This window comes from Lepidochelys olivacea, assembly GCF_965140295.1.
Source record: "Lepidochelys olivacea isolate rLepOli2 genome assembly, chromosome: 2".
Classification (NCBI taxonomy): Eukaryota; Metazoa; Chordata; order Testudines; family Cheloniidae; genus Lepidochelys; species Lepidochelys olivacea.
Genome location: NC_140412.1, coordinates 143,575,584 through 143,601,848, shown reverse-complemented (window position 1 = coordinate 143,601,848; position 26,265 = coordinate 143,575,584). Strand labels below are relative to the sequence as shown.

The 26,265-nt window shown below is 40.4% G+C and overlaps 1 protein-coding gene across 5 annotated transcripts in view; it reads right to left on the bottom strand.

The window, feature by feature from the left end:
* The window catches only part of SEMA5A (semaphorin 5A), a 659,545-nt gene that overhangs the window by 211,551 nt on the left and 421,729 nt on the right, over nucleotides 1-26,265 (bottom strand). For all 5 annotated transcript variants that reach the window (XM_084619687.1, XM_084619686.1, XM_084619685.1 and 2 more), the window contains 3 exons: nucleotides 11,643-11,928; nucleotides 9,634-9,769; nucleotides 2,946-3,150 (listed from right to left, as the gene is read on the bottom strand). In XM_084619687.1, the coding sequence (XP_084475813.1) occupies nucleotides 2,946-3,150; nucleotides 9,634-9,769; nucleotides 11,643-11,928 (627 nt within the window). The remainder of the gene's footprint in view (nucleotides 1-2,945; nucleotides 3,151-9,633; nucleotides 9,770-11,642; nucleotides 11,929-26,265) is intronic.

Genomic DNA, 26,265 nt, shown 5'->3' with positions numbered 1-26,265 from the left:
TTTTTATGGCAGCCTTTCAAGTATCTGAAGACTGCTATCATAACCCCCCTTGATATCCTTTTTTCCAAACTAAACATACCCAGCTCCTTCAGCTTTGATCATAGCTTTGATCAGGCTTCCCTTCCACCCCTTTGATCATCTTTGTTGCTCGCCTCTGGATCCTTTCCAGAGTCAAGGTCATCCCAGACAAGTGTCAACAAAACTGTAACTACCCCACCGCACCATCATGTGTATACAAGAGACAGAAAACAATATTTAGAAATGTTTTAGAGTTTTTAAAACTGTCTGTGGTATTTCTATCCACCTCCTGTTAAGTCAGGCTCTCATGACTCAAACTGTATAGCACGTGGAGGGCTGGTTTCTGGTATTTTTGCAGTGTAATATATAAAACTGTTTGCATAGCTCTGAATGAAGGTGGGGAAAGATTCCATGGTCCTTCTCATGAGTGCGATTGTTTTCCTTTGTTGACACATACAAACAGGACAGTCCAAAACTTAGAATGGAAAACCTAAGAATTAGTTTTACAACACAAAGCACTTGCTACAGGCAAAATGTCAAGGCAAGAAATCACTGGCCTGTCCAGTATTTGGGTGGACACAACATCCCAAACTGTTCTGTCATTTCAAATGCATGCTGTACAATCTGCAGAAATGTTTGTGCCATCAGAGCTAATGTTATCAGGCTCAGTAAGGGAAAAGGCTGCTGTGAACTACACTTTGGAATGTAGTCTTGAAGTAGGAGAGTCTCTACACACAAACAAATCCCTAATTGTGAAATGTGGCAATCCCTTACTATAGTTAATACCACACTTTTTTCATGACATTCTGAAATAAATAAATAAATAAATAAATAAATAAAACCTTTCTGGCTTATCATGTAAATGATAGTTTAAAAAAATCCCAAAGAAATTAAATGCAACTATTAGGTTTAAACCAAGGTTTTGGCTCACAGTTCATATTGACAAACTTAGTAACATTAAAATTAAAGCTGAACCTCCATCCTTAGCTCTAGTTATGTGCATGTTCTCCCACTCTCTTTCTCTCTCAATGTCACAACTACAAGGTGCCAAGTGGCTCCTATGAGAGGCTAAGTGCCCTCAATAGCTTTTGAATTCAAGAAATGGTTTTGCCTGAATAAGGACCGGAGGACATAGACCTAATTTATCAGCATGAAAGGTGCATAAAAAGAGCATATACCTTTTAATGAATAGGGCTGTTTGTTAGCCAGCCTCAGAGGCTTAAAACTTGGGGGCCTACATTTATCAAATCAGTTATAACAGAAAGCACAGTAAACAAAATTAAAAACCTGGAGACAATCAGGAACTGTGAAAACTTACATAATTCTAGATACTCTCATTATGATGGGATCAAATCTCTCTCAATGCAGCAATAGCAACCCAGTACAAAAACAATTCAAAACGTATTTTGGTGATCCAATTTCTATCATGGGGGTTGCACAGGATAAACAATATTTTGTATGGCTATGATTTCACTAAAGATACTATAATTTATTAAATTGCTTTGACTATACTTGTCCAAATCCTTGGGGTGCTATAGCCCATTAAAGTCTTTTATTGCACAGCATATGTTTGCAGTACAACAATGAGTAAGGTTGATATTCCATGATAGTGCACGAGGAAGCACTGTCTCAACTGAAAACACCAAATAATAATATAATGTCATAATAATAGTCCAAAAAGAAGCAGGGTCCTAATAAAAGATCGATTTATTGATTGGATTCAGAAGTATCTAGAGAAAGTCACATTGTAGATTGAACCACAATGCTCCAAAGAACAAGATGTTTTCATTAAGGGTTTTCATTAAGAAGCTGTAATTTTGGAGATTTATAACAAGAAATATGGATCCTGCTCTCTCTGGAATCAATGGGAGTTTTGCCATTGACTTCAATGAGAGCAGATTCAAGCAAATAGCTGTTGTTATTTTAATAAAGAGCTCTTTCCCTAAAATCTCCATACTTGTTACTATACTAACTATAAAACCAATCCTGAAAACCATTGTTGACCTGAGTAGTCCCCCACTGATGTCTATAGGACTAGTTCTGTGAGGACTAATTATATGAAGAAGAGTTTACAGGAGCAGCCTATATACTCGCTATTACTCAATTCAATTGTTTTGTATCTGAATTTCAATCAGTGGAATAATGTAGTCAGTGACTCACTCTGTAAAGCAGTGTGCATTAGAAACAGTTCTCACATTCTCAAATACCTTATAAAAGGTTAGGACAAAAATTCATTCTCTACTAAAGTCCTTATAGACAAGAAGACAGTGACATTCTCAACGGAATAATATTTTCTTTCATTTCTGAACTTCAGGGCAAAAGGCTAAGTAGGAAAGCTTTTCTAAGGATAAATTATTTAGGGGTGACCTGAAAAGGGATTTATCATCCAATTCTTGCTGGCTGAAGCAGTAGGGGAATGAGGGACAAAAATAAATATAAAAAATACCAATAGTAATAATAATATGTGGCATTTGTGTAACATCTTCCATACGAAAATATCCCAAAACACTTTACAAACTATGGGCAAGATCATAGTCTATGCTGCAAAAACCAAGAAAGAGGCAATGAAACTCAGCAAGACACCACTCTTGGAATCTCTAGCATATTGTCACACCAGGGGAAGTGGGGTTTTCCCCTTTAACCTTGTGGAACAGGCATGGGGGAGGAAACCTCCATTTGAAAAGTAAGCCCCTTTTCATGGAGAGGAGACAGAGCCTTGATTTTTCACATTTTGTACAAAAGAACCACACACATACAAAATGCATGGTGTTTCGCTTAGCTACTTTGGATAGGTGAAGGGCACAGTTAATGCTGTCAGATTACAAACCCAGTTCTCCAGCATGGTTTAGGCATTTCAGACCTGATGCACAGACCATTGAAAAGGATCTCCGACTTTCTACAGTTTTCTCAGAACCATTAAGTCGTACCTGTGGCCAGATAGATGATATGGAAAAGCATGTCCTTGCCCTGCACCACATCCACTGCCACATGGGAAAATCGGCTGTTGTCCTCCATGAAGTAAGGAATTGGAATAACTGGCTGAACCACCTCATGCATTAGAATAAATTTTTGGGCATCCTGAAGATTCCTCTCAGTCAGATTCATGTACAGACCCTGGTCCATTGTACCACACTGTAAATAAATAAAAGTATATAAAAGTATAGCTACTTTTAAATCTGTTATAGAATGTCCAGGGAGATTGAAGTGTTCTCCTACTGGCTTCTGTATGTTACCATTCCTGATGTCTGATTTGTGTCCATTTATTCTTTCATGTAGGGACTGTCCAGTTTGGCCGATGTACATGGCAGAGGGTCATTGCTGGCACATGATGGCATATATCACATTAGTAGACGTGCAGGTGAATGAGTCTCTGATGGTGTGGCTGATGTGGTTGGGTCTTCTGATGATGTCGCCACAACATGGTTCTAAGATTTCATATGGGTGTTAAGATTTATTTTACAATATATATATATATATATATATATATATATATATATATATAAATAATATAAATAATAAATATTTTTTATTTGAATTATATATATTGTAAAATAAATCTTAACACCCAAATCGTATTGTTCGGATCTGTGGAACTTTCTGGGCAGAAAAATAGGAAAATTTATCTGTACTTATCTAAATTTTTTTCTTTTTTTAGAAAGTTTCACAGATTTCCCTACCTTTGGACTAATTAGTTTTACAATATGGAATCAGGGGATGTATAGTGTTTTAGCTACACTACAGCTAACAAGTTTAAACGAAGGGGCACAAAGCTTCACAAACTATTTTTATTCCGTTACACTGAAGCACCTATTGCTTTTGCTACAGTAAAATAGTGAGCACTTTAGGGAGGCACTCCTTATACCTTTCAATGGCAAGCGTGGTTGTACCTAGGGTTGCCAACATTGTAAATCGGACACCTGGTCACCCTAGTTATGCCCTCAAAGCTGTAAAAGGGCTGAAGACTTTGTTAATATCTGTGGATTTTCTTGCACAGAAAGATACACTATTTTCTGACCAGGGATTAGGAAAAACATTCCTGCCCTTTTCTGTAAAACAATGCTCCCTCTTCACATTGTTCTGGCACAGGTGAAGTGGACAAGAGTATTGCAGCATGGTTACCCTTGGGCTAGATGCTAATTTTAGCCTCACACTTGAATACATTGTTCCTCTCTCATAGACTTGTGAATATCAGGGGATCAAAACTGAGCCCTTATACTGCTACCCTTCAAGATACATCAGCTTTTCAAACCACATCATGCTTTGGGGTGAGCATAAACATAGTGTATGTGGTGTTAGCTGTGACCACTTAGAGTGACCAGTAGGGGACATAGAGCAAGGGGGTAAGAGTCTATGTGAACAGGAAACAAAGTCAGTTTTGCATTCATCCCAACCACAGTGTGCTGGGTCTCTGTAATCTCTGCATGGCATCAGAGTGGGATTGAATAAAGACCCAACAGATCAGAGAACATCCCTGAAGAAAGGAGAAAGTACAGGAAGGTAGACAAGCAGGCCCTCTAGCCCAGCCAGAATAGTGCACAGAGCTAGCAGTATAACAAGCAGAGAAAAGGCTTGAAAACACAGAGAATCCAGGGAGAACTGCTTTGATGAGTAAGGGATACTGAAAATAAGGCTATGTGGTCCACAGCAATACCAGCTTGCTTCCTTAAAGGCCACACCACCTTACTCCATACAGAGGAAAATAAACAAACAAACAAAAAGCGGGGGGAGGGCAAAAAGTGGAAAAATAGCAGAGATGCCTACATCTGATCCCATCTTTTCCCAAATACCCTCCTCCCCACAACAGAATTTGATGTCCAGCACCCTGAGGGATGACCATTCTGGGTAAGCAGATTCCAGAGGTTCCGTCTGGTTTCTGGCTTATACTAGCAACCAGAGAGGAGACAATACCCTGCTCTGTACAGTGGGACTAGCAGCAGACAACATTATCCTTCCAAGAAAGCTCATAGCTGCTCAGGTGAATCAGCTCAATAAAATTAAAGAAGTACTGGAGAAGCATTTCATGTCACAGCACAATATGATTTTTGAGCAAGCACAATTTCACTAAGCAAGAGAAGGGCGAGTCAGTGAATGATTTCATAGCAGCCCTGCACACCCTAATCCAGAACTACAGAGAGTAGTTGGCTACAGAGAGATGTACAGAGATGTGGCTACAGAGAGATGAGCAAAGAATTAATCAGAGACAGGCTTGTTTTAGGGCTGAGGGACAGACCAACTATTAGAAAGACTCCAAAATTATCCTAACCTAACATTAGACACAGCCAAGAACATAGTCCTCCAAAATCAGTTGATAAAGAAGCAACAGACTCTTCTCAGGAATAACTTTGAGTAGGAACCCAATATAGAAGCCACAGACATGGGGAGGAAAATATCTCAGGAGTCCCAGGAACAATACCTACCCAGTTCAATATAAGTACAAAGGAATACAGAGGGGGTTATGCTAACATGGAGTAAAGAAAAAGAATACAACAAGAGCAGGAAAGAATACTCATAGTGTGGCAAACTACCTCCCAGCCAACGGCTTTGTCTAGCAGGAGATACCACATGCAGGAAATGTCTAAAAGGCAAACATTATGCAGCAGTCTGCTGGTCTCAATGCATGGTAACACCTGTCTTTCAAGACAATGACCTAAAAGACATTGAGATAGCCCACTTGGAGCAATCGGATATGACCACAAAACCCCCCATCGAGCACAACAATCACCTTGGGAAACCTATAAAATAAACTTCAAAATAGACAAATGTGCTGATGTAACACTGATTCTAGAATCACTTCATAGGAGGATGAAAACATCAGCTCTTCAAGGGCAAAAAAAAAGGCTATTGAAAGCCCAGTACAGTCCCTATTACATGTGAAAAGGAATTTTTTGGCCCTCTAAAACTTGGAGGGAAGACCACATCTCATGAAGTTTATGTTTAGATGGTCTACACATTGCTATGTTTGGCCTCCCAGCAACCACAGCCCCCAGGCATGGTTATATGTCACCACTGGCCTCAAAGCTTAGATCAAGAAGAGGTTCTCAATATTCTTCCAAGTACTAGAAATATTAGTGGGACAATACCACATTAAACTTACACCAAAAGCAAAGCCATTTACTCTGTGACACCTAGAAGAGTCTCCCTCCCTGTATTGCCCAGGGTGAAGGCATATCTTAGCTGCATGGAGCAGATGGATGTCATTTCCAAAATAGACACCCAAGGTGAATGGAGTGCAGGCAGGGCAGTGGTCCCACAACCAAATGACAAAGTTTTGATGTGTGTAGATTTTACCAAGCTCAATGAGAATGTCTGCAGACAGTGACATGTACACCCATGTATTGAACATCTCCCTGGACATCTTAGTGAAACAAAAGTCTTCCCAAAATTGGATTTCCAGTGTAGGTTTTGGCACGTACCACTAGCGGCAGAATCTGCACTGCTAAAAAACTTCATCAACCTTTTGGGACTTTTTGTTTCAGTCGGCTACCATTTGGCATATTTTGGTCCTATATAAGCCAAATAAAACCAGGACAGCTTCATCTGACAGGGGCAGTCCTCCTTCAGGAACAATCACCTTCTCTGTGGCACCTAGCAGCACATGAATCATTAGCACTCACCAATACAGAGCAGCACTACACACAAATTAAAAAAAAGATGCCCTAGCCACTACACATAGCCTTGTGAATATTTCAGAGACTTTCTAGTGGGCACAACATTTCATGTGGAAACTGACCATGAATGCCCGCAAGAACTGAAAAAGAAGCAAGATGAATTACTGAGTCAAGTCATGACTCACTGCAAAGAAGGCTGGACAAAAGAGATAGTCTGAAACCTCTGTGAAACCATGTTGGGTGGTTTCTGGGGATCTTACCCTAAACCAGCTGGTTATCCCTACATCAGTGCAACAGGAAATCCTTGACAGACTGCATGGGAGACCCCAAGGTATTACAAAATGCAGGGAGAGAGTTAAATAGTCTGTTTGGCAGTCTGTACTGAGCGAACAACTACAACAGAGAGTTGAGAAATAGGATATTTGTGCTCACACGAGAACCAATCCGTTGGAAGTATTACTACCATCTGCTCTACCAGAAAGGCCATGGCAGAAAGTTGGGATTGATCTTTTCTATCTGGACAATGCAATCTGTCTTTTGATGACTGATTATTTCTCAAAATTCACTGAAATTGCCAGATTGCTTAACACCATATTGTGATCATGCTCTTCAGGGTCCAAAGACAACTACAGGGCAGACTCAAGTAGGGTGCAAAAGTCCACTGGGTTTTCTGAGGCAGTTCCCCACACACCATGGGAAGAGCTTCCCTGCAACCATCTTGTTAGGCCCTTCAGACCTTTCTCAGGAAGCCCAGTAGTCTTTTTATAAAGCAAATATTCCCATGAAGATAATAAACTTACTAGTCCTGTGCCAGGCCTCCCTTCTTCTGGAGGGGTTATGAAAATCAGCAGTCTCTGCAGAGATTCTGGGCTGCTCCTTTCCCCAGGAAGCAAAGGATAGGTCTCTCCTCTTCCCTGGTCAGCCAGCTAATGAGACACCCTCTTCCAATTTTAACTGCCCTTCATTACCTGACACTGAGTGCAGCTATAGCAGGGTGGGGCTGAGTAGGCTCACGAAGCTTATAACCCTTGCAGGCTCAATGTGGGGTTGGCATACCTGATCACACACATCAAGTGCAGTTATGGGGAGGATAAAACCCATATTTCAGGATTCCAGAGCAAGTAACCTCTGACAATGGTCCTCATTTTTCCTCTGAGACCTTTAGGAGGTTTCAGGTACTTATGCTTTCACTCATGTCAATCCAGCCCACAGTCTCCTCAGAGTAATGGTGAAGCAGAACGCACAGTAAAAACAAAATAAAACAACTTCTTTCTTAAATCCTCAGAGTCTCATCTTGCCCTGTTCATATATGGCTCAAAACCTGTAGCAAATTGATGTCCACTATCCCAACCATCTCTTCCCAACTAGATTCTGTACAATACAGCCTCATCACCATCTGTGTCTTCCAGATCTTACTGCAAGAAGATATCCAGCTAGGGAAAGATGACCTTATGTAATCCTCCAGGAAGACAGGAGATCTTGAGAAATCAAGAAAGTCAGAGGATGAGTAGCCAAATATCTTAAAAGGGCAGAATAAATCTCTGCCAAAAGGCTGAAGATTCAGGCAGTCTACCCTGTCCTTCAGAGGGATGTCAATTCTTGTTTAGTTTTGATATTTTATTCCTGTTAAATGTTGTTTAATATAAAGGTTTTATCATTCTTCTGTTTTCAGAAAGGGGGATGTGGTATTAGCTGTGAATATTTAAAGTGAAACCTGTCACTAGGGAGCAGTGAGCAAGGAGATGAGAATCTGTGTCAACGGAATATAAAATTAGCCTTGCGTTCATCCCAGCCAGTATGCTTGATCTCTAATCTCTCTCTACTGTGTACATAAAGTTTGATGAGGCAGATGGAACTTTAGTTTTTCATGTATCAAGAAGCACAGCTTTAATACAGGTTTCAGAGTAGCAGCCGTGTTAGTCTGTATCCGCAAAAAGAAAAGGAGTACTTGTGGCACCTTAGAGACTAACACATTTATTTGAGCATAAGCTTGAAGTGAGCTGTAGCTGTAGCTCACTTCAAGCTTATGCTCAAATAAATGTGTTAGTCTCTAAGGTGCCACAAGTACTCCTTTTCTTTTAGCTATAATACAGTGGAAACTTGGGCCCGGAGCTTACAATCCGGTCTGAGTGGGTGGACCCCTATGCCCACACAGAGCCTAACTTAAGATAATATGACTGCATGGAGATGCATTGGATGCAATGGCAGAATCAGGGCTTTTTATTGTACGACTAATATCACATGATTACATGTTTTGAGGGGGGGAGGTCAATATTTGATTACTTTCATGAAGCTCTTATAAAATAGAATAAACTTTAAAAACTCCAAAATTTTGGATGGAATTCCATGTGATGTTCTGGATGTTGTGAAAAACTGAAAATACGCTTTTTGTGAATCTGGGAAGTGGATGATTTGTCCCTCAAAGGCCAAACGGTCTAGAGATTTTTGAGTAGTGGAGGGACTTATCATTCTTTTTCAAACTTAGGGGTGCGTATGTTTACAGAAAAGTGCCTTATTCCCTTTTTTGCCTACTCCTGTGAATAACTTTCAGTCCCCCACAATTTCACAAAAATCAAATTTCAGGGGATGTAAAATTAGCCAAGCTATATTGAGAAAAAGTGTCCCAGTAAATACCGTTTTTAAAAGCTCACCAGTTTTATGCAATATTGTTCTTAAGTTGTCTTTTCTTCCTTTGGCTAATTTGGGCAAAAGGTAACAGAAGGATATATTGTGCCAATTATCAATGACACTGTTTCGTAATGTGAACCAATCTCTATATAGTGCAGTTCATTTCACATATAGTGCAGTAATGTGAACCAAACGCTATATAGTGCAGCTCATTTCACGGATATCTATCTAAATAGATTTGTTTACCCGGTAACTGGACTGGCTCCAGATACAGAACTCCTATGACTTGTCTCACAGTCTATACTTTGATACCTTTAAACTGTGCTACATTTTAAAGAAGACTGTTGTGGACTAGTGCCCTCCCCTTCTGTGTAAGTACCTGGAAATTAGGGTTTGGATTGGGGTAAGGCAGCCAGGCAGAGCGGGAGTTCTCCTGATATTTGAATGGTCCACTGAAGGCCTGAGTTATGGCACTCAAGTTGAAAACACAAACTGCTGAGGCAGCTATGCTGTTCCTGAAAAACAAAATAAAAACATGAGATAAATGAAGACATCAAGGAATCAATTAACTGCCCACAAAAAGCAACATTTCCCCTCATTAACTCTGCAACTCTATTAGTACTTCACAACATGGGTGGGCCCAGCCAGAAAGTGGTCAGGGACAGGATTCAAATGCTCACAGCAGCACACCGCCGGCATCCTGGTTGGACTTAAAAGCTGTTCTGGCCTAGCAGTCAAGGGTGGGAGAGTAAATCCTTGAAACTTTGCAGCAGCCCCAATGAATATAAGAGGTGGCAACTTGCTCACTACTGCAATCAAGCTCTTCATCTTCAAAGCACTTTATAAACATTAACTAACCATTCTTACTACACCCCCATGTGACACATACTGAAAGTATCATCACCCCACTTTTTAGATGTGAAATCTAAAAATGGGTAAAAAGAAAAGGAGTACTTGTGGCACCTTAGAGACTAACAAATTTTCTTGAGCATAAGCTTTCGTGAGCTACAGCTCACTTCATTGGATGGGTAATAATAATGGGTAAAGCGGCTTGTCCAGAATATTGACGGAGCTTGGACTGAAACTAAGAAATTCCTGCCTCCCAATCCTGTTCTTTTACATACTTCATTTCACAAATCAAAGCCACCATTATTCCAAATAAGAAGGGCATCTCACTATCCATCAATATTTCTCCTTTTCTAATCAGCCAGTCGTATTGTGACAGGGGCTAAGTCTGTTCCCTTTGAAATACTCCCAAGTTCTTGCAGGATCAGAAACCAAGAGATCTGCACTCAGGCCCACATCTTCCACACAACACTATCACTATCCCAACAAAGTGCCCACTGGCTGGCAAAATAAGCCCATAAGGAGGTAACTTGAACTGAACACTCTATAAACTCACTGACTCAAAGAGTTAAACCCTGGCCAACCCAGTTATACCATTCCCCTATTTTCATGTTGAAAATGAGACATAAAGTACAACAGTGTGCTAATTCTGCATAGTGTAAACAATATAGATCTGTATACAGTAACTACGAGAACCTAAAATGGGACTCAGCTGCAAATTACAACTTTGTGTTGGCATAAAAACATAAATAAAACTATCTCCAAAAAGAACTGCAGTATTTGGGAGTTTTAAAATATTTATAAAAATGCTTTTAGCAGAAGCAAAATAAATTGAATGCCCAACAGCTAACAGTGAATTAAGGTTTGGAATTACTCTTTTAACAATACACATAACTCATGGAATTAAACTCCTGATTTGTCCTTTTTTCACAATGTTAGATAAATGGATAGATAATGAAGCAGGCAGACAGTTACACAAACTTCCACTGTGGGGAAAAGTGCTGACAAGTGGTCCACATAGAATTTATTTCTTCTAACTTACTCTGTTGTTCAAACAAGGCTTTAGAAAGCAAATCTACTGTTTAAGCTTCAAATTGTTATTGTTCAAATGTATCGGGAAGAGAAAATAATCCTTGGGGATCAGACCTGCCAACGACTGAACAAGCAGTGTAGCAGTTTGGATTTACAACTATGACAAAAAAGCACTTTGACTTCTTATGCTTGTCAGGCTTATTGCAAAAAACAAAAACTAGTAGATGAAAGAAAGTAAGTTTCATATTATCCATTTGTACACAGGCAATTAGCATCAAGTATGCTAAAACGTCATCTGAATTACTGTAACAGGCCACCTGCTCATCATTTCTGCATCTCCTGGAGCCCATTAAGTACCTAACTCATTGTAGATTCTGATTGTCTGAAAGACAGCCTGCTCATGTTTATACAATATCCCTTCCACATGTAGAACCTGAGGGGATCTTGAGAGCCTTAGACGTTACTCTGAATATAACAGAAAAATTAACAAATATTATGTAAGGTACATACACATTAGTCGTAAAGATCCCATAGATTAAGTCCAATTCTGGCAGGAAGAAAGTGCTTTGTAATTCATTGTAGTAAAATGGAATTTCTCCAGGGCGAGAGCAGTTCAAACGAGCCTTCATAAAGGTTGTCCAGGTGTCCTCTAGCAAAAATCTGCCCCCAATATCATTTTTACAGACCCGAGCAGCCCGCGAAAAGACTGTTTTCCCACAGTCATGCTCTACTGCATTCTCTCGGAAGAAGAAGTAGGTGAAGTTTCCAATGTCATAGGATGACACAAAATTTGGCTCTGAAAAGAGTCGGAGAAAAAAATATGTCATGTATAGTTGATACATATTCTGATATTTGCTTGAAATTGCTAGAACTTCCTCTATGCATCATTCAGAGAAAGTATATTTTTTTCAAAATTCAAAATTATTGTTATTTTTTCAATGTTGAAATAAGGCAAATTATATTGATATTCATGCAGACATGAATTAGAATTCCGCACTTCTGCGCATCATGAGGAGACTGTAAAGACAGCAGTTACTGAACATACAATTTGCGTTTTGGTTATAAAAAACAGCAATTTCTAATCTGAGTGTGATATAGTAAATTAGGCCCCGAGAAGCACATACATCAGTCTATTCCTATTCAGCAAGGGATTGATCTTGTGGCCACTTAAATCAATGGTAAAGCTCCCATTGACTTAAAAGCACAGGATCAGATACCAAAGCAGCTAAGTATGTGCTTAATTGCTGTGATGAAAAGAAAGGGACTGCTGAAGGGGGAGCCTTTGAGAGCAAGATAACTTTGGTTTTAACAATACATCAAATAAAACTTTCAATACACTTTAAAATATTTTGTTTTCCTCTTTACAAAAAATAAAACCAAATAAAAAATTGATACAACATATTTATTCTGGCAAGGAAGAAAAACATTTAGGAGAAATTAGAGAATAAAAATGACTGATCTAAGAAATAAGGAATAAAATTTAAAAAAAAATCTGGATATCAGAAAAAATAAAAATATGGTACTTTTCTGGTAAGGATTACAGAAGCTAACGAGAATCCATGAGCTTGACAGTGATTGAGAACTTGATGATTTCTTAAAGGCAAAGCACGTTAGATATATTGACCTGTGGAGCAGGAGAAAAGTAATTGTAAAAGACTGCTGCCCCTTAAGAGAGATGTAAGATTTTTTATATTCATTTCCAGAATTCATTCTAAAAATATTTAAAATAAATAAATAAAAAACACACCACGCTGGATGAAAAACACTATTTCTGATACACATAACTAGATAACTTTAGTAATAGAGCTGGTCAAAACATTTCCAACTGAACAGTTTTCCATTAGAAAATGATGATTTGATGGACTTGAAATATTCTGCAGGACCCTTGAAACTTTTGATGGAAACTAGGCACACAGGCAGGCTGGCTGGCTGGCTTCCTACCATCTCACCCAGATCCTGAGGCTCCCTGGCAGTCACACTGGAAGGCTGGCTTTCCATGGATCCCTGGCGCCTCAGTCACCCAGCTCCCCTGGGAAAGGCTGGCTGCCTTTCCATGCTGGCTGGCTTCCCAACTAACTAGCTCTCTGGGCTACCTGGCTTCCTGGTGGGCTTCCTGGCTCCCCAGGCAGACGGGTCCCCAGCTGGCCGGCTCCTCAGCTTCCCACATGGCAGTCAGGTGGGTGGGCTGCCCATTTCCCTGGATGGTTGGCTTGCTGGGCTAGCTGGCTTTCCAGGCTGCAAAGCTAGCCATCTGCCTGACTGGCTGGTTGAGTCCATGGAACATAGAAAACTTGGCATTCAAACAGCCTGCCAGGCTGGCTGCTGTGGAACAAGGGATTCTGAGGATCATATTTTATTTTGGGTGTTTATGAAACAAAATATTTCAGAATTTCAGTCCCATGAAAAATTTTGACTTTTTCATTTGATTCATCTTTTTTTTTCTGAAATACTGAAATTTTTCAAGGATCAAAAATTTTGTTTCCCAGCTAATTCTATTTATTAGTAGTTATATGTGGAAAGTGCTAATAACCTAAGGAATGTTGGATCAGGCCGTTATGTTTGCACAGCAGCTAGTACACTGTGGGTGCTACCAGCAAAAAAGTCATACATAATCGTAATTTTCTGTTTCAAATAGCACCCACAATATGCTAGCACTATGCAAACAGAAAAGTCCCTGCCTCAAAAAGCTTAAAACTATACTATTAGTTCCTATAATTGCAGAAGTGACTAATATTTTTATATGAACTCTCTCTCTCTCGGGCTGTCATACTATTAAAAATAATCGCAAGATTAAAAAAAAATTGCTGTGATTAATTACAGTTTTAATCACACTGATAAACAATAACAGAATACCAATTTAAATTTATTATAAATATTTTGGATGTTTTTCTTCATTTTCAAATATATTGATTTCAATTACAACACAGAATACAAAGTGTCTAGTGATCACTTTATATTATTATTATATTTGATTACGCATATTTGCACTGTAAAAAAGCTAAACGAATGCAATAGTCTTTTTCAATTCACCTCATACAAGTACTGTTGAGCAAGCTCTTTATTGTGAAAATACAATTTACAAATGTAGAATTATTTTTTGTTCATAACTGCACTAAAAACAAAACAATGTAAAAACTTTAAAGCCTATATATTGAAGCATGAAGGACATACAAATATTTAGCATATCTGGCATGTAAATATCCGGCAATACCGGCTACAATAGCACCATGTGAATGCCTGTTCTCACTTTTAGGTGGCATTGTAAATAAGAAGCAGGCAGCATTATCTCCTGTAAATGTAAACAAACTTGTTTGTCTTAGCGAGTAGCTGAACAAGAAGTAGGACTGAGTGGACTTGTCTGAAGTGAATTGAAAAATACTATTTCTTTTATCTTTTTTACAGTACAAATATTTGTAATAAAAATAATATAAAGTGAACACTGTACACTTTGTATTCTGTATTGTAATTGAAATCAATATATTTGAGAATGTAGAAAAACATCCAAAATATTTATAAGAAGTTTAAATTGGTGTTCTATTATTGTTTAACAGTGCAATTAAAACTGTGATTAATCATGACTATTTTTAATCTAGTTAATTTTTTTGCATTAATTGCATCCGTTAACTGTGATTAATTGACAGCCCTAATATACATATACATCCACACTCACACCTGGCATTACAGATGGAACAAGATGAATAAAAGTACCAATAATAATTTTAAAAACTCAAATATTTCTAAATTTGTTTTTCTGTAAAATGTAAGAGCATATACTGAATAGTTAATGATCTAGTGATATAAACGTTTTACTGGCACTCATTTGGGATGACCTGTATAGGCCACTTGTAATACAGAAATCACTAACTTATGTTGGTGAAACCTTTACAACATACCATACCATCATATATGAGACAGTTCACGCAGACAGTTCACGCAGACTTGTGATACATATACACAAGTATCAGGGTTTTTTTAATGATAAACCCGTCATATTTCATCTGTTCCTAAAAGACACCACAATGTTCAGTTCTATGGAATAAACGTTGTATTGTTCCTTTAGCTAAATTAACAGTTTTTTAGGTACATTTAGGAATGACAAGCTAATAGGAGTGAAAACAGTGCTCCCCATCGACAGGTTTCAATTTATATCTGCAGCATATCTCTTCAATGTTTCTATTTACCTGTAATGGATGTAAAAGACAACCTTGGACCTCCATTACCATATAATAGATGAGGTTAGTCCCCCTACGCCATATTATCCCTACAAAATGTTCTAATACTCAGGAGAAAAACTACTGGCTGGGGGGAGGGGTAGATTCAGCAACCTGGATATAACTTGAGCTACTTGTATAGTGTAGAAGGTTTAGTCCTCAATATCCACTAATGGTGTGCAGAAAGGAACCAACCTCACAAGACAGATTTACAGTATGAAAAAGGAGGAATTTCAAACTATCTGTTGTACTTCTACAGTCTAATAGCCCACTTGTTCTTTTAACCCTTCTCAGTAGTACAATGTCTGATCTAAAACAGTTTCTACTTGCACAAACACTCAACTCCCTAGAGTCTCTCATTTTTCCTGAAAGTATACTGTAGAAAAAATAACGACTAAAGCTGGGTCCCGGCAATCGGATCTGCTGATACTTCCATCTCTGTTGAAGCCCACTGTCTTCAACGGGACTCCACAGGAGCATAAGGTTCACACACAGAAATCTGATTGCAGGGTCAGTGCCAAAAGCAGTATTAACATTGCTGACAGTATGCTTAGATGTTCAAATGCTTTAGGAATAAAAAATGTTATGAAATCCAGTCTGAGTGTTTTTATTGACCTTTGATAAATCCATGTAAATCTCTTACTGGCCAATATCTTTAAAATGTATATATAATATATATAATACACAAACTTGTACATATAGTTCACTGACTCAAACTTGAAAAATAATATACCTATCCACAAACACCTGTATGGATACTTCACTGATTACGATTTGATAAAAAGGAGCCCAGCTGGTGAAAGCTGTGAAAGCTGTTCCCATTTGCATGAAATGTATTAATGCTAGCACCACCTCAGGGGATTCTGTGGATTTGCTCAGATTATCCTGTCAGACTTTATTTCATTTTTTCATTTGGAGAAAATTTATTGAGTCATTTTGGAGTTTCAGAAAAAGGGTGATTCTTGTCCAAGAAAAAATAGTTTATATATGCCCAGATATTGCATGGAGACCTGAAATTTATCAATATGGAGGGCTCTTTCCAACAGAACTTTGTAATATAGAAGATGAAATTGCCCAAATTTTGCTCTAGGATAAGCCAGTGGGAACTGCTCATGAACATTTGAGGACAGAATTTAACCCTATTGTAGGACTTTTTCTGTATTAAGTACCTTTAAAATAGTATAGTGTTAATAGCTACAGTATATTCATCCCCCCAAACTTTGTACCTTTCATATTATTATATTCATTATTTTCTTTTTCGCACTGAACTGAAGACTTTACGGGTATAGGAGAGAAGGTGTATGTTTTCCCTATCAGTGGATGTTTTCTGGAAGAGAAGCCCTCTCAAGATTGTTCACATGGGAGGATGGCAGGCCTATTCTAATAATGAGATCTTAATGGGAAAATGTCATGCCTCTTTCTTCTTCTCCAACATCTACATTTCTCGGGAGTGGGAAGACAAAGTCTTTTCTTCTCTCCGGGGGCCTTCCCCTGAAAACACATGGGGCTTTTCTCCTTTCTTGCCCCCTCTCAGAAAGTACATGGGGATTGTCCTACCGAAAGCATCATTTTTTCTTCTCCCAATGAGATCTTCTATTTTTCTCTCCTGCTGTTAAGATCCTATTCTCTCTCCAATATTTAGGTCTTTCTTCCTTTCTTCTGTGACTGTTATTTTTCTGTCGGTGATCCTCACAATACTGTGCCTTTTTCGATCAAACTCAGTGTTGCCCCCTTTCAGTCTCTCTCTCTCTCACTCCCTCTTTTTCTGAAGTATTAAGGAGGCTCATGCTCCAACTGTGCTGGCTGGAGGTATTCTACTGGAGAGCTGGCATTGGGCAGAGCATGCAGACAGGTGACAGGAATCAGGGCCTGTGGCAGAGCTGTGTCTGGCCAACCTCACAAGCACAGATATACTGTAGTAGGCTGCCTGATTGGCTACACTGTCTAATTGGTGGGAAAAGTCAGCAGACCAGCTCTTAAACCCAGCAGCAGCTTGGTGTCTGCTCAAAGCATTCATCCATGGCTGTGACAACTCCTAGCCTGCAGTTCCCAGCCTTGCCCCCAACTTGTTCCAGCCCTGCGCCTGCCTTGGTTCATGCCAGGTAACCAGACTCTGACCTTTGGCTCTGATTCATGACTTCTGATTTCAGCTCTGTCCTTCAGCTCTGACATCTAGCCTCTGACTTTAGCTCTGAGCCTGGGCACCTATTCCTGGCTACAGGCTCCTGCTCCAACCACTAGGCAACATCACCCACGGTCTGGACTCTGATAGTTTGAGCAGCCCAAAAGACACCAACAATAAGGAAACTAGAGCTGATATGGGGAGCATGGATCCTACAAAGGTCAATATCTCTGATGGGGATAGTGGAAGCCACACAGACCTTGCAAGCCCAGGTTGCCATCCTGGAGGTGTAGAATACAATCTTGCAAGCTCAAGCCATGCTGCCTTCAGCTCCAATCCCTGCTTCCTGCGAGCCCAACCTCCCTCTGCCTGACAAGTTCAGTGGCAATCACCACAAATTTTGTGGGTTCCTAAATCAGCGTCAGACCCTATTTCTCCGACACCCATAGTCATACTCCACTGACCAAGCCCAGGTGGGAATGATATCAGCCTGCTTATGGGGGAGGCCTGATGTGGATGTCTCTGCTCCTGGAAAGATCAAGCCTACTTCTAGCACAATTTGAGACTTTGTTAGAGCTATAGGGGCAATCTTTGATGACCCGAGTCACGAGCATAGTTGAAGATGCACTTCAGGTGTTACAGGAGGGATGTGTTTGACACAAAGAAATCAGACATCCTACTGCTCTATTGCAGCTACGACTGCCTCATTGACCTCCAGCTGGGAGCAGACGTTCCGCTTGGGCACGTCTTCTCCTTCTCCAAACTGGAACTACAGGCACGCTGTAGCTAACTTGTAGAAACCCTGCGGAGCCCCTCCTTGTCCCCAGTGGGGCTCCTATCTTCTCTGTGGTGAAGACAGGCCTCTCCCTTGTGTGGACTACCAAACTCTGAAGAAGATTACAATCCACGGTATGCATCCGATGAAGTGAGCCGTAGCTCACGAAAGCTTAGGCTCAGATAAATTGGTTAGTCTCTAAGGTGCCACAAGTCCTCCTTTTCTTTAATCCAAATCCAGTACTTCTTACCACTTATTAAGGAGCTGTTCAAAAGACTGGTATCCTAGTTCATCTCTCAACTCTGGCATTGAATACCTCAACTCATCTGCCTATTACCCACAAGCTAATGTGTGAACAGAGAGTGTCAATCTGCTGTCTAAGTAATTACCAGAATGATTGGCTTCCCAGCCTGTGCTACACAGAATTTGCATATCACAAATGCAATCCATGCCTCAACCCAACATAGTCCATTCTTTGGGAATGATGGCTTTGACCACCACTTCCACCCAGCCTTAGCCTTAAGTTACCCCCTCATGGCCACTGCAGATTTAGCCTCCCACTTACACAAGGTGCACCAGGAGCTCAGACAACACTTGCAGTCTACCAAAGAAGCCTATAAACACCATGTAGTACTAGACTGTCAGGCTGCCTCCAATATGGCCATGGGGAGAAGGTGTGATTCTCTGCCCAGCACCTTAAATCAAGGCACCCATCTACCAAACCAGACTATAACAAACTGGACCCCTTCAAGATTATAGAGCAGGTAAACGCAGTGGCCTTCAGATTACAGCTGTTCATATCCTGGAAGATCCACCCCCTCATTCACATCTCACTTTTAAATCCCTTCATCAAGAATCTGTACCCAAACCACTCCAACCTGCCACCTGTAACAGACTGCAGACAGGAGGAATACTTGGTCCAGTGAGTCCTCGACTCTCATTGAGTTAGGGGAAAGCTCCAATACCTGGTAGACTGGGAAGGTGATGGTCCATAGGAGCAGCATTGGGAACTGGTAGAGACGATCTATTGTTTGGGTTTCATCAGAAGCACTGTGAGAAACTGGGCCCTAAGTTCCCTAGGAGGTGCCCTCAAGGGGGTGGGTACTGCCAGGAATCAGGGTCTGCAGCAGAGTCAGTCTCTGGGCAACCTAACGAGCACAGCTGGCCTGTACGTGCCTCTATCGTTACTGCCATGAGGAGGGATGCCTGTCTCTGTCACTCCAGGGGAGTGCTAGGCCATAAGGATGGAACAAGAAGAGCGCCTGGTATTAACGTAATTTGGTCCTGGATGCAGAAAGCCACAGGAAGCTTCACTCAGCTTGCTGCCTTCCTACTCTGTACATTGCCGTCTAGTGGCATGTACATAACTTTAAAAAACCAACACCACCTCGAGAGCTGATTTGGGCAGCACTGAAGAGTCCCTGGGACTGAGTTCAAAACCACAGAGCAGGGACTGCCAAAGCCAAACTTGGGCAGTTGGACAATATGTTAATGGTACACAAGAAGAAACAGAACCTAGTGCAATCTTTATTACCTGTGGAGCTGTGCTATACTATAATAAGACTATAAAAGAGGTAAAAATGTATGTGTCACTCAAGTCAGTACGTATGACTCTAAATGCACAGAAGCAAAAGACCTGTTCAGCCAGAAGTTGTCACTTATACAGTCTCTTTTCAGAATAAAACCACACTTTAAATTTTCAAACAATTATTTCAAGCAGGGTGAAAGGTCACTGTTAACACATTATTATTCAGATAAGTGACCACCTTAATGAACCATATTGCAGTTTACATTTTCAAGCATCATTATCTACCCAGCAACTGATAGAATATTATATAGTTTCCTTTATAAACTATCTTTTACAGTAAATGTAATTTCTTTCTCCAATGGGTTTAAATCAAAGGCAGCTACAAAAGAAAGTGGGATCTATTGAATAGGATTATTTTCCCCAGAAGCTTGAGAGGTAAATGTGCATGGTAAAGGTGCAACTACTAAACAAGGGCAGCTTATATTAAAAACTACATGGTTACAAAACAAGGGAGGGGGATGCTAATCAAAAGAGCCTTCTATACAAAGATAAATGGTATTGTAAAGACAATCTTAATATATGTACATTTAATATAATAGAACATGAATCAAAAAAAAAATTGAAGTACGTGTAATACCGCTGATGGTAATTGAGGTAAATCCTAATTGAGCTAATTAGTGCAAACCCTGACTTCCTCCTTATATACCCTTAGGGGTCAGCTGGTCAGCTCCCACCAATGGCTAAATTGTGGCTATGCCTGAGTTAGGACAAAGAAAATTTTCTAAGATACTGGGTATCCAATAGTGCCTGAAATTCCACTTTTACTCAAAAGTTGAAAGGAACACAATTTGAGCAATCCTTGCTGTCAGTGCTTTCACATTATTTAGTGCAACAAAAAGAGACATTGCCTGAATTATGCAGAAAAGAGACATTTCAGTAGGTGTGGGATTATCAAAAGTTGAATGGAGGTGTTTTTGGCACAAACTGAAATAGAAAATCTGTTCTTTATTTTGCACAACTCTAATTACAATTTACCCCAAAAGGATTCACATTTGCTTGATTTGTAAAATCTGTTGTACTTCAGTTAGGAAATAATATTTTTAAACAAAGAATATGTCCATGTGTGTTGTTGTGTCAATAAAACAAATGGTATCATTTTTAAAACACTTTTCATTCTTACAGGCTAGTAAAAAAAAAGGGGGGGGGGAATAAAAAAAAGGAAAAAAAACACATTTGGGGCCTGATACAGAAGTCAATAGATGCTTCTGCAACGGATCAGGTCTTTACAGACTACTAAACTAAGAGACAATAAGACTTAAACTGCTTTTCTGTTGTTATTGTCCTATTCAGTCGTGTTTGCACCAGCTATATTTTTAGCCAATAAACTACATTTTAGTTCACCAATGGAAACATAACTATTGAATTAAATTGTATTTAGAAATATACCATATGTCTTCCAGCACTTAGGCATTCAGGAATTAAGAGCAGATTTCTAACCATATGACCTGCTGCAAACTGTAAAGCTCTATTTCTTGGAAAGCACGATCCTGTTGGAAATATGCCAATATCCCTCCTTCTAGCCCAAGAAAGGAAGAATCCTGTACATGATCTTTAATCTTGCCACTGTCCTTTAGGGGGAAAAATATGTAATCCATTCTCTATACATAGGAAAACTATTTTTCTAAAACTTAGCATAAAATTAAATGTCCTACAAATTCCACCTCTAGACTAAGAGGGAATACTTCATAATCACATCTGTCTCTTCTGGGAATTTTTAAAACAAAGTAATAATAGCTGATATCATTTCCTCATTCCAGTGAATAATGCTGATAGTTACTGTGTATTCTGTAACCATGGTTATTACCTGAACCTGCCATGGACTTTCACATGAAAAACAATGTCTCTTTAAGATAGGGTGCAGATTCTCTTTAAGCCAGGATGCAGAGAGAAGGTGTCGGTGACATGCAAATAGACCTGGTCAGCAAAGGATAGGGGAGCTTCCCCTGGGCTGGTAAGCAGCTAAGAGAATGCCGCTGGAGACAAAAACATCTGGTCAAAGAGCAGACACTCTTAACCCAGAGATCACAAATCACAACCTTCTAGGGAAGGATGCAGTCCTGGGAGTAAGGCTTACAGTTTAACTCCATGAGGGGAAATGGGCTTTTTGCATGTGCATAACCCTGGGGTTGGGAGACAGCTCCACAAAGGGCCAGCCAATAGGCAGGATCCCCCAGAACCCTTCTCACCAGACTATGATGTACCAAAATCCCAGAAAAATGATTAGATTAAAAAACCCATGCAGAAGGGAACACTGAAGGGAAAGGAAAGCCAGTAACTGATTACAGGAAAAGGTTCAGGAAGGAGGTAAATGACACAATGGGTATTGAACCAACCAACCTCAGAACCAGACTGGCTAGACAGAAGGTGTGATATGACAAAGATACTTATAAACACCCCTCTGTGATAAGGAATTTGACACCAATGTTAGAGAGAGAGGCTTTCTAGCAACCCAGAGAAAACACACTTGCTAACTTTTGAGGTCATTAGACTGGTACACAAAGTGTTAAAAGATGCACAAAACTTTGCAAAAGCCTATGTGGGTAAAAATACAATGTTTGACAACACTTGGGAGTTATGTTGTTAAAAGTCAAGAGGACCCTAATACACACTGCCTTTGAGTTAGTCAGTGACTAATACTCTTGCAGTAAAGTAAGGGGGGAGCTGTGACATATTGTACCTCAAAATAGCACCCTGTAGCCCCCACATTCACCACTTGTATATGGTTATGATATTTTGAACAAAGAACGCCTTGTAAGGTATCCTGTGAAAAGGCATGATTTGCTGAAACTCATTGTTCTATCAAAATATGTATATAATCATTGGTTTCAGAGGGGTAGCCAGGTTAGTCTGTATCAGCAAAAACAATGAGGAGTCCTTGTAGCACCTTAAAGACTAACAAATGAATTTGGGCATAAGCTTTTATGGGCTAAAATCCACTTCATCAGATGCATGGAGTGAAAAATACAGTAGGCAGGTGTGTGTGTATATATATATATATATATATATATATATATATATATATATATATTACAGAACATGAAAAGATGGGAGTTGCCTTACCAAGTGGGGGTCAGTGCTAACAAGGCCAATTCAATCAAGGTGGAAATGGCCTATTCCGAAGAGTTGACAAGAAGGGGTGAATATCAACAGAGGAAAAATTACTTTTTGTAGTGCTAATGAGTGCCAATTCAATCACGGTGGAGGTGGCCCATTCCCAACAGTTGACAAGAAGGTGTGAGTATCAACAGAGGGAAAATTACTTTTTGTAGTGACCCAGCCACTCCCAGTCTTTATTCAGGCCTAATTTGATCGTGTCCAGTTTGCAAATTAATTCCAGTTCTGCAGTTTCTCGTTGAAGTCTGTTTTTGAAGTTTTTTGGTTGAAGAATGGCCACTTTTAAGTCTGTTATTGAGTGTCCAGGGAGATTGAAGTGCTCTCCTACTGGTTTTTAAATGTTACAATTCTTGATGTCTGATTTGTGTCCATTTATTCTTTTGTGTAGAAACTGTCCACTTTGGCCAATGTACATGGCAGAGGGGCATTGCTGGCAACTGAACAGCATATATCACATTGGTAGATGTTCAGGTGAACGAGTCCCTGATGGTGTGGCTGATGTGTGTCCTATGTTGGTGTCCCTTGAATGGATATGCGGACAGAGTTGGCAATGGGGTTGTTGCAGGGATTGGTTCCTGGGCTACTGTTTTTGTTTTGTGGTCTGTAGTTGCTGGTGAGTATTTGCTTCAGGTTGGGGGGCTGTCTGTAAGCGAGGACTGGCCTGCCTCTCAAAGTCTGTGAGAGTGAGGAATCATCCTTCAGGATAGGTTGTAGATCCTTGATGATGCACTGGAGAAGTTTTAGCTGGGAGCTGTATGCGACAGCTAGTCATGTTCTGTTACTTTCTTTGTTGGGCCTGTCCTATAGTAGGTGACTTCTGGGTACCCTTCTGGCTCTGTCAATCTGTTTATTCACTTCCCCAGGTGGGTAGAAAGCTTATGCCCAAATAAATTTGTTAGTCTCTAAGGTGCCAACAGGACTCCTCGTTTTTATATCATCATTGTATATGGAGTTATGAGATTTTGCTCCATGTTGTTATTGAAATATATTGTGAGTCTGGGAGATGCCTACAGCTAGCTCTCCAGTGGCAACAAAGGCACTGACCCACACCTAGCCATTGACCAGAAAGAGAACTGTAAACAGTAGATCTACAATTCAATAAGAGACAGTTGCTCAAGCTCTAACAATGGGGATTACTTAACTCCGTAACTCAGCAACGTATCAGGACATGTGATGCTTGACTCCATATTGGATTCAGTATTTTTCCAGGCACATGAACTGAGAGTATAAAATAAGGGGCAGTGGCATCATGAATCCACCTCTCTCCTCCCCCACCTATTCTTAAGGCAATAAGACCATTTGGAAGAAAAGACTTTGAACTGGGGAGATTGGTCCCAGCCTGAGCAGGGAATTCAGCCTGTGTATTAAGAACTGTGAACTGCTCACAATGCCTAGTGGTGTGAGAAAAACTGCTTGATTCAAATCTTGCTTAGTTTGATAAAATTTAGGATTTAGACTGTGATTTTACCTTTTATTTCTCATATAATCAACTCTGACCTCTATGCCTAACACTTATAATCACTTAAAATCTACCTTTTTATAGTTAAACTTATTTTAATGTTTTATCTTTACCAATGAATTTGTCTTAAGTCCTTAGGGAATTTGCTCAGATTACAAAGGTTGGTGCATGTCCGCTATACTTTGACAAAGTGGCAAACAAATTAATGAGCTTGCATTGTTCAAGGGAAGGTCTTGAGCAGTATAAGATGGTACATTTCTGGGGTGCAAGGCTGGGGCTGGGGGGATTTCTCTATGTATAGTTCATGGAAGCCGTGAGAGCTTTCATGAAACTTTGGGTGTGCCTTCACATACTAATGGATGTCTAAGAGTGAAGTCTGAGGGGGCTGATTGTCACTAGCAGAGCAATATGAGAGGTACTATGATCCAGAGAGTCCCATAGTCCAGACTCTACCCCAGGGGGTCAGGGGGTCACACCTCCCTCCACTTAACTTGTAGGTACTCTACAAGGAAGAACCTGCAATGAGAAGAAAATGGTATTTTGCCACCATCTCTGCTAGGTCCCCCTCTGCCCCCTCCTCTGTGTGGCCCTTGGCTGGACAGGCGTCTACCAGGTCCTGGTCTTGACTTGCTGGGAATGCAGCCTGAATGTCCCTGGCCAAAGGAAACCCTGCAGGGGGGAACCACCCAGTATGAAAAGTGTCTGTGGGACGGAGGATGCCGGCCAACTACAGGTGAGTACAGCAGCTCTGGGTCTGTGGGGAGGAGACTCACTGCTGGCCACCACAGGCGGTAGATGGCGCTCCACTCTCCACCCAGGTTCCCTGTCCAAGGTCAAGAACTGACATGCTGTACTGGCTACAGGAGGTGAGGAGCAGGCACCACTTGCCCCCAACCAACAAGGTTAGGACACTCACAGCCACCATGCTGTGCAATAGAAGATATGTAGAATGGTAGTAGTCAGGAAATCCCTTCTGAGGGGGACGGAGGCATGCCAACCTCATGTGATGTGCTGGGAGGCATACTGCCTGCCAGGAGCCCACATCCAATATGTTACAGAAAGGTAGCTGAGGCTTATCATCCCTCTGACCACTACCACATGCTGCTCATCCAGGTGGGCACTAACGATACTGCCAGGTATGGCCCTGGACAGATCAGCAGTGACTATAGAGCTCTGGGAGAAAGGTGCAGGGTGCAGGGGTTGCAGGAGGTGTTCTCCTCCATCCTCCCATTGAGGGTAAGGGCCCAGGTAGGGACACGCACATCCTGCAGATGAATGCACGGCTGTGAAGATAGTGTCCACAGGAGGGCTTTGGCTTCCTCAACCATGGAGTGCTATTCTGGGAAGAAGGACTGCTGAGAATAGATGGGATCCACCTAACCAAGAGCATCTTAGCATACTTTGACCCAAGAACCCCTAATGCCAACTGACAAGGGGGCGACAGGAATGTTGTGATTCTGGTATGTACCCTCTGGTTCCCAAGATAACGTTATGTGAGGTCTTAAATGAAAGCAAGGTCACACTGGACAGTAATATCATAGTGAAATGTACATACAGATACTATGTAAGGAGATATGTGTGTTTATATATATATACTGAAAATGTTTTAAAGTCAATGCAGAGTTGACAAACTTTTTCTGTCAAGATGTAAATTAAGCATTGCATGCAAATAGATATTCATTGTGCTAGCTTACAAAGCCAAGAGAAAGATGTGAACTCAACAGAGAAGCAGCACATAGGAAAATAAGCCAGATGTCATCATCTTGACTGAGTACAGACAATGAATTTTGGAGATATAAGTGAAAGGCAAAGAAGGCACCCTGTATCCTGCACTTAGGAAGTAAACTAACAGTGTGTTTACATT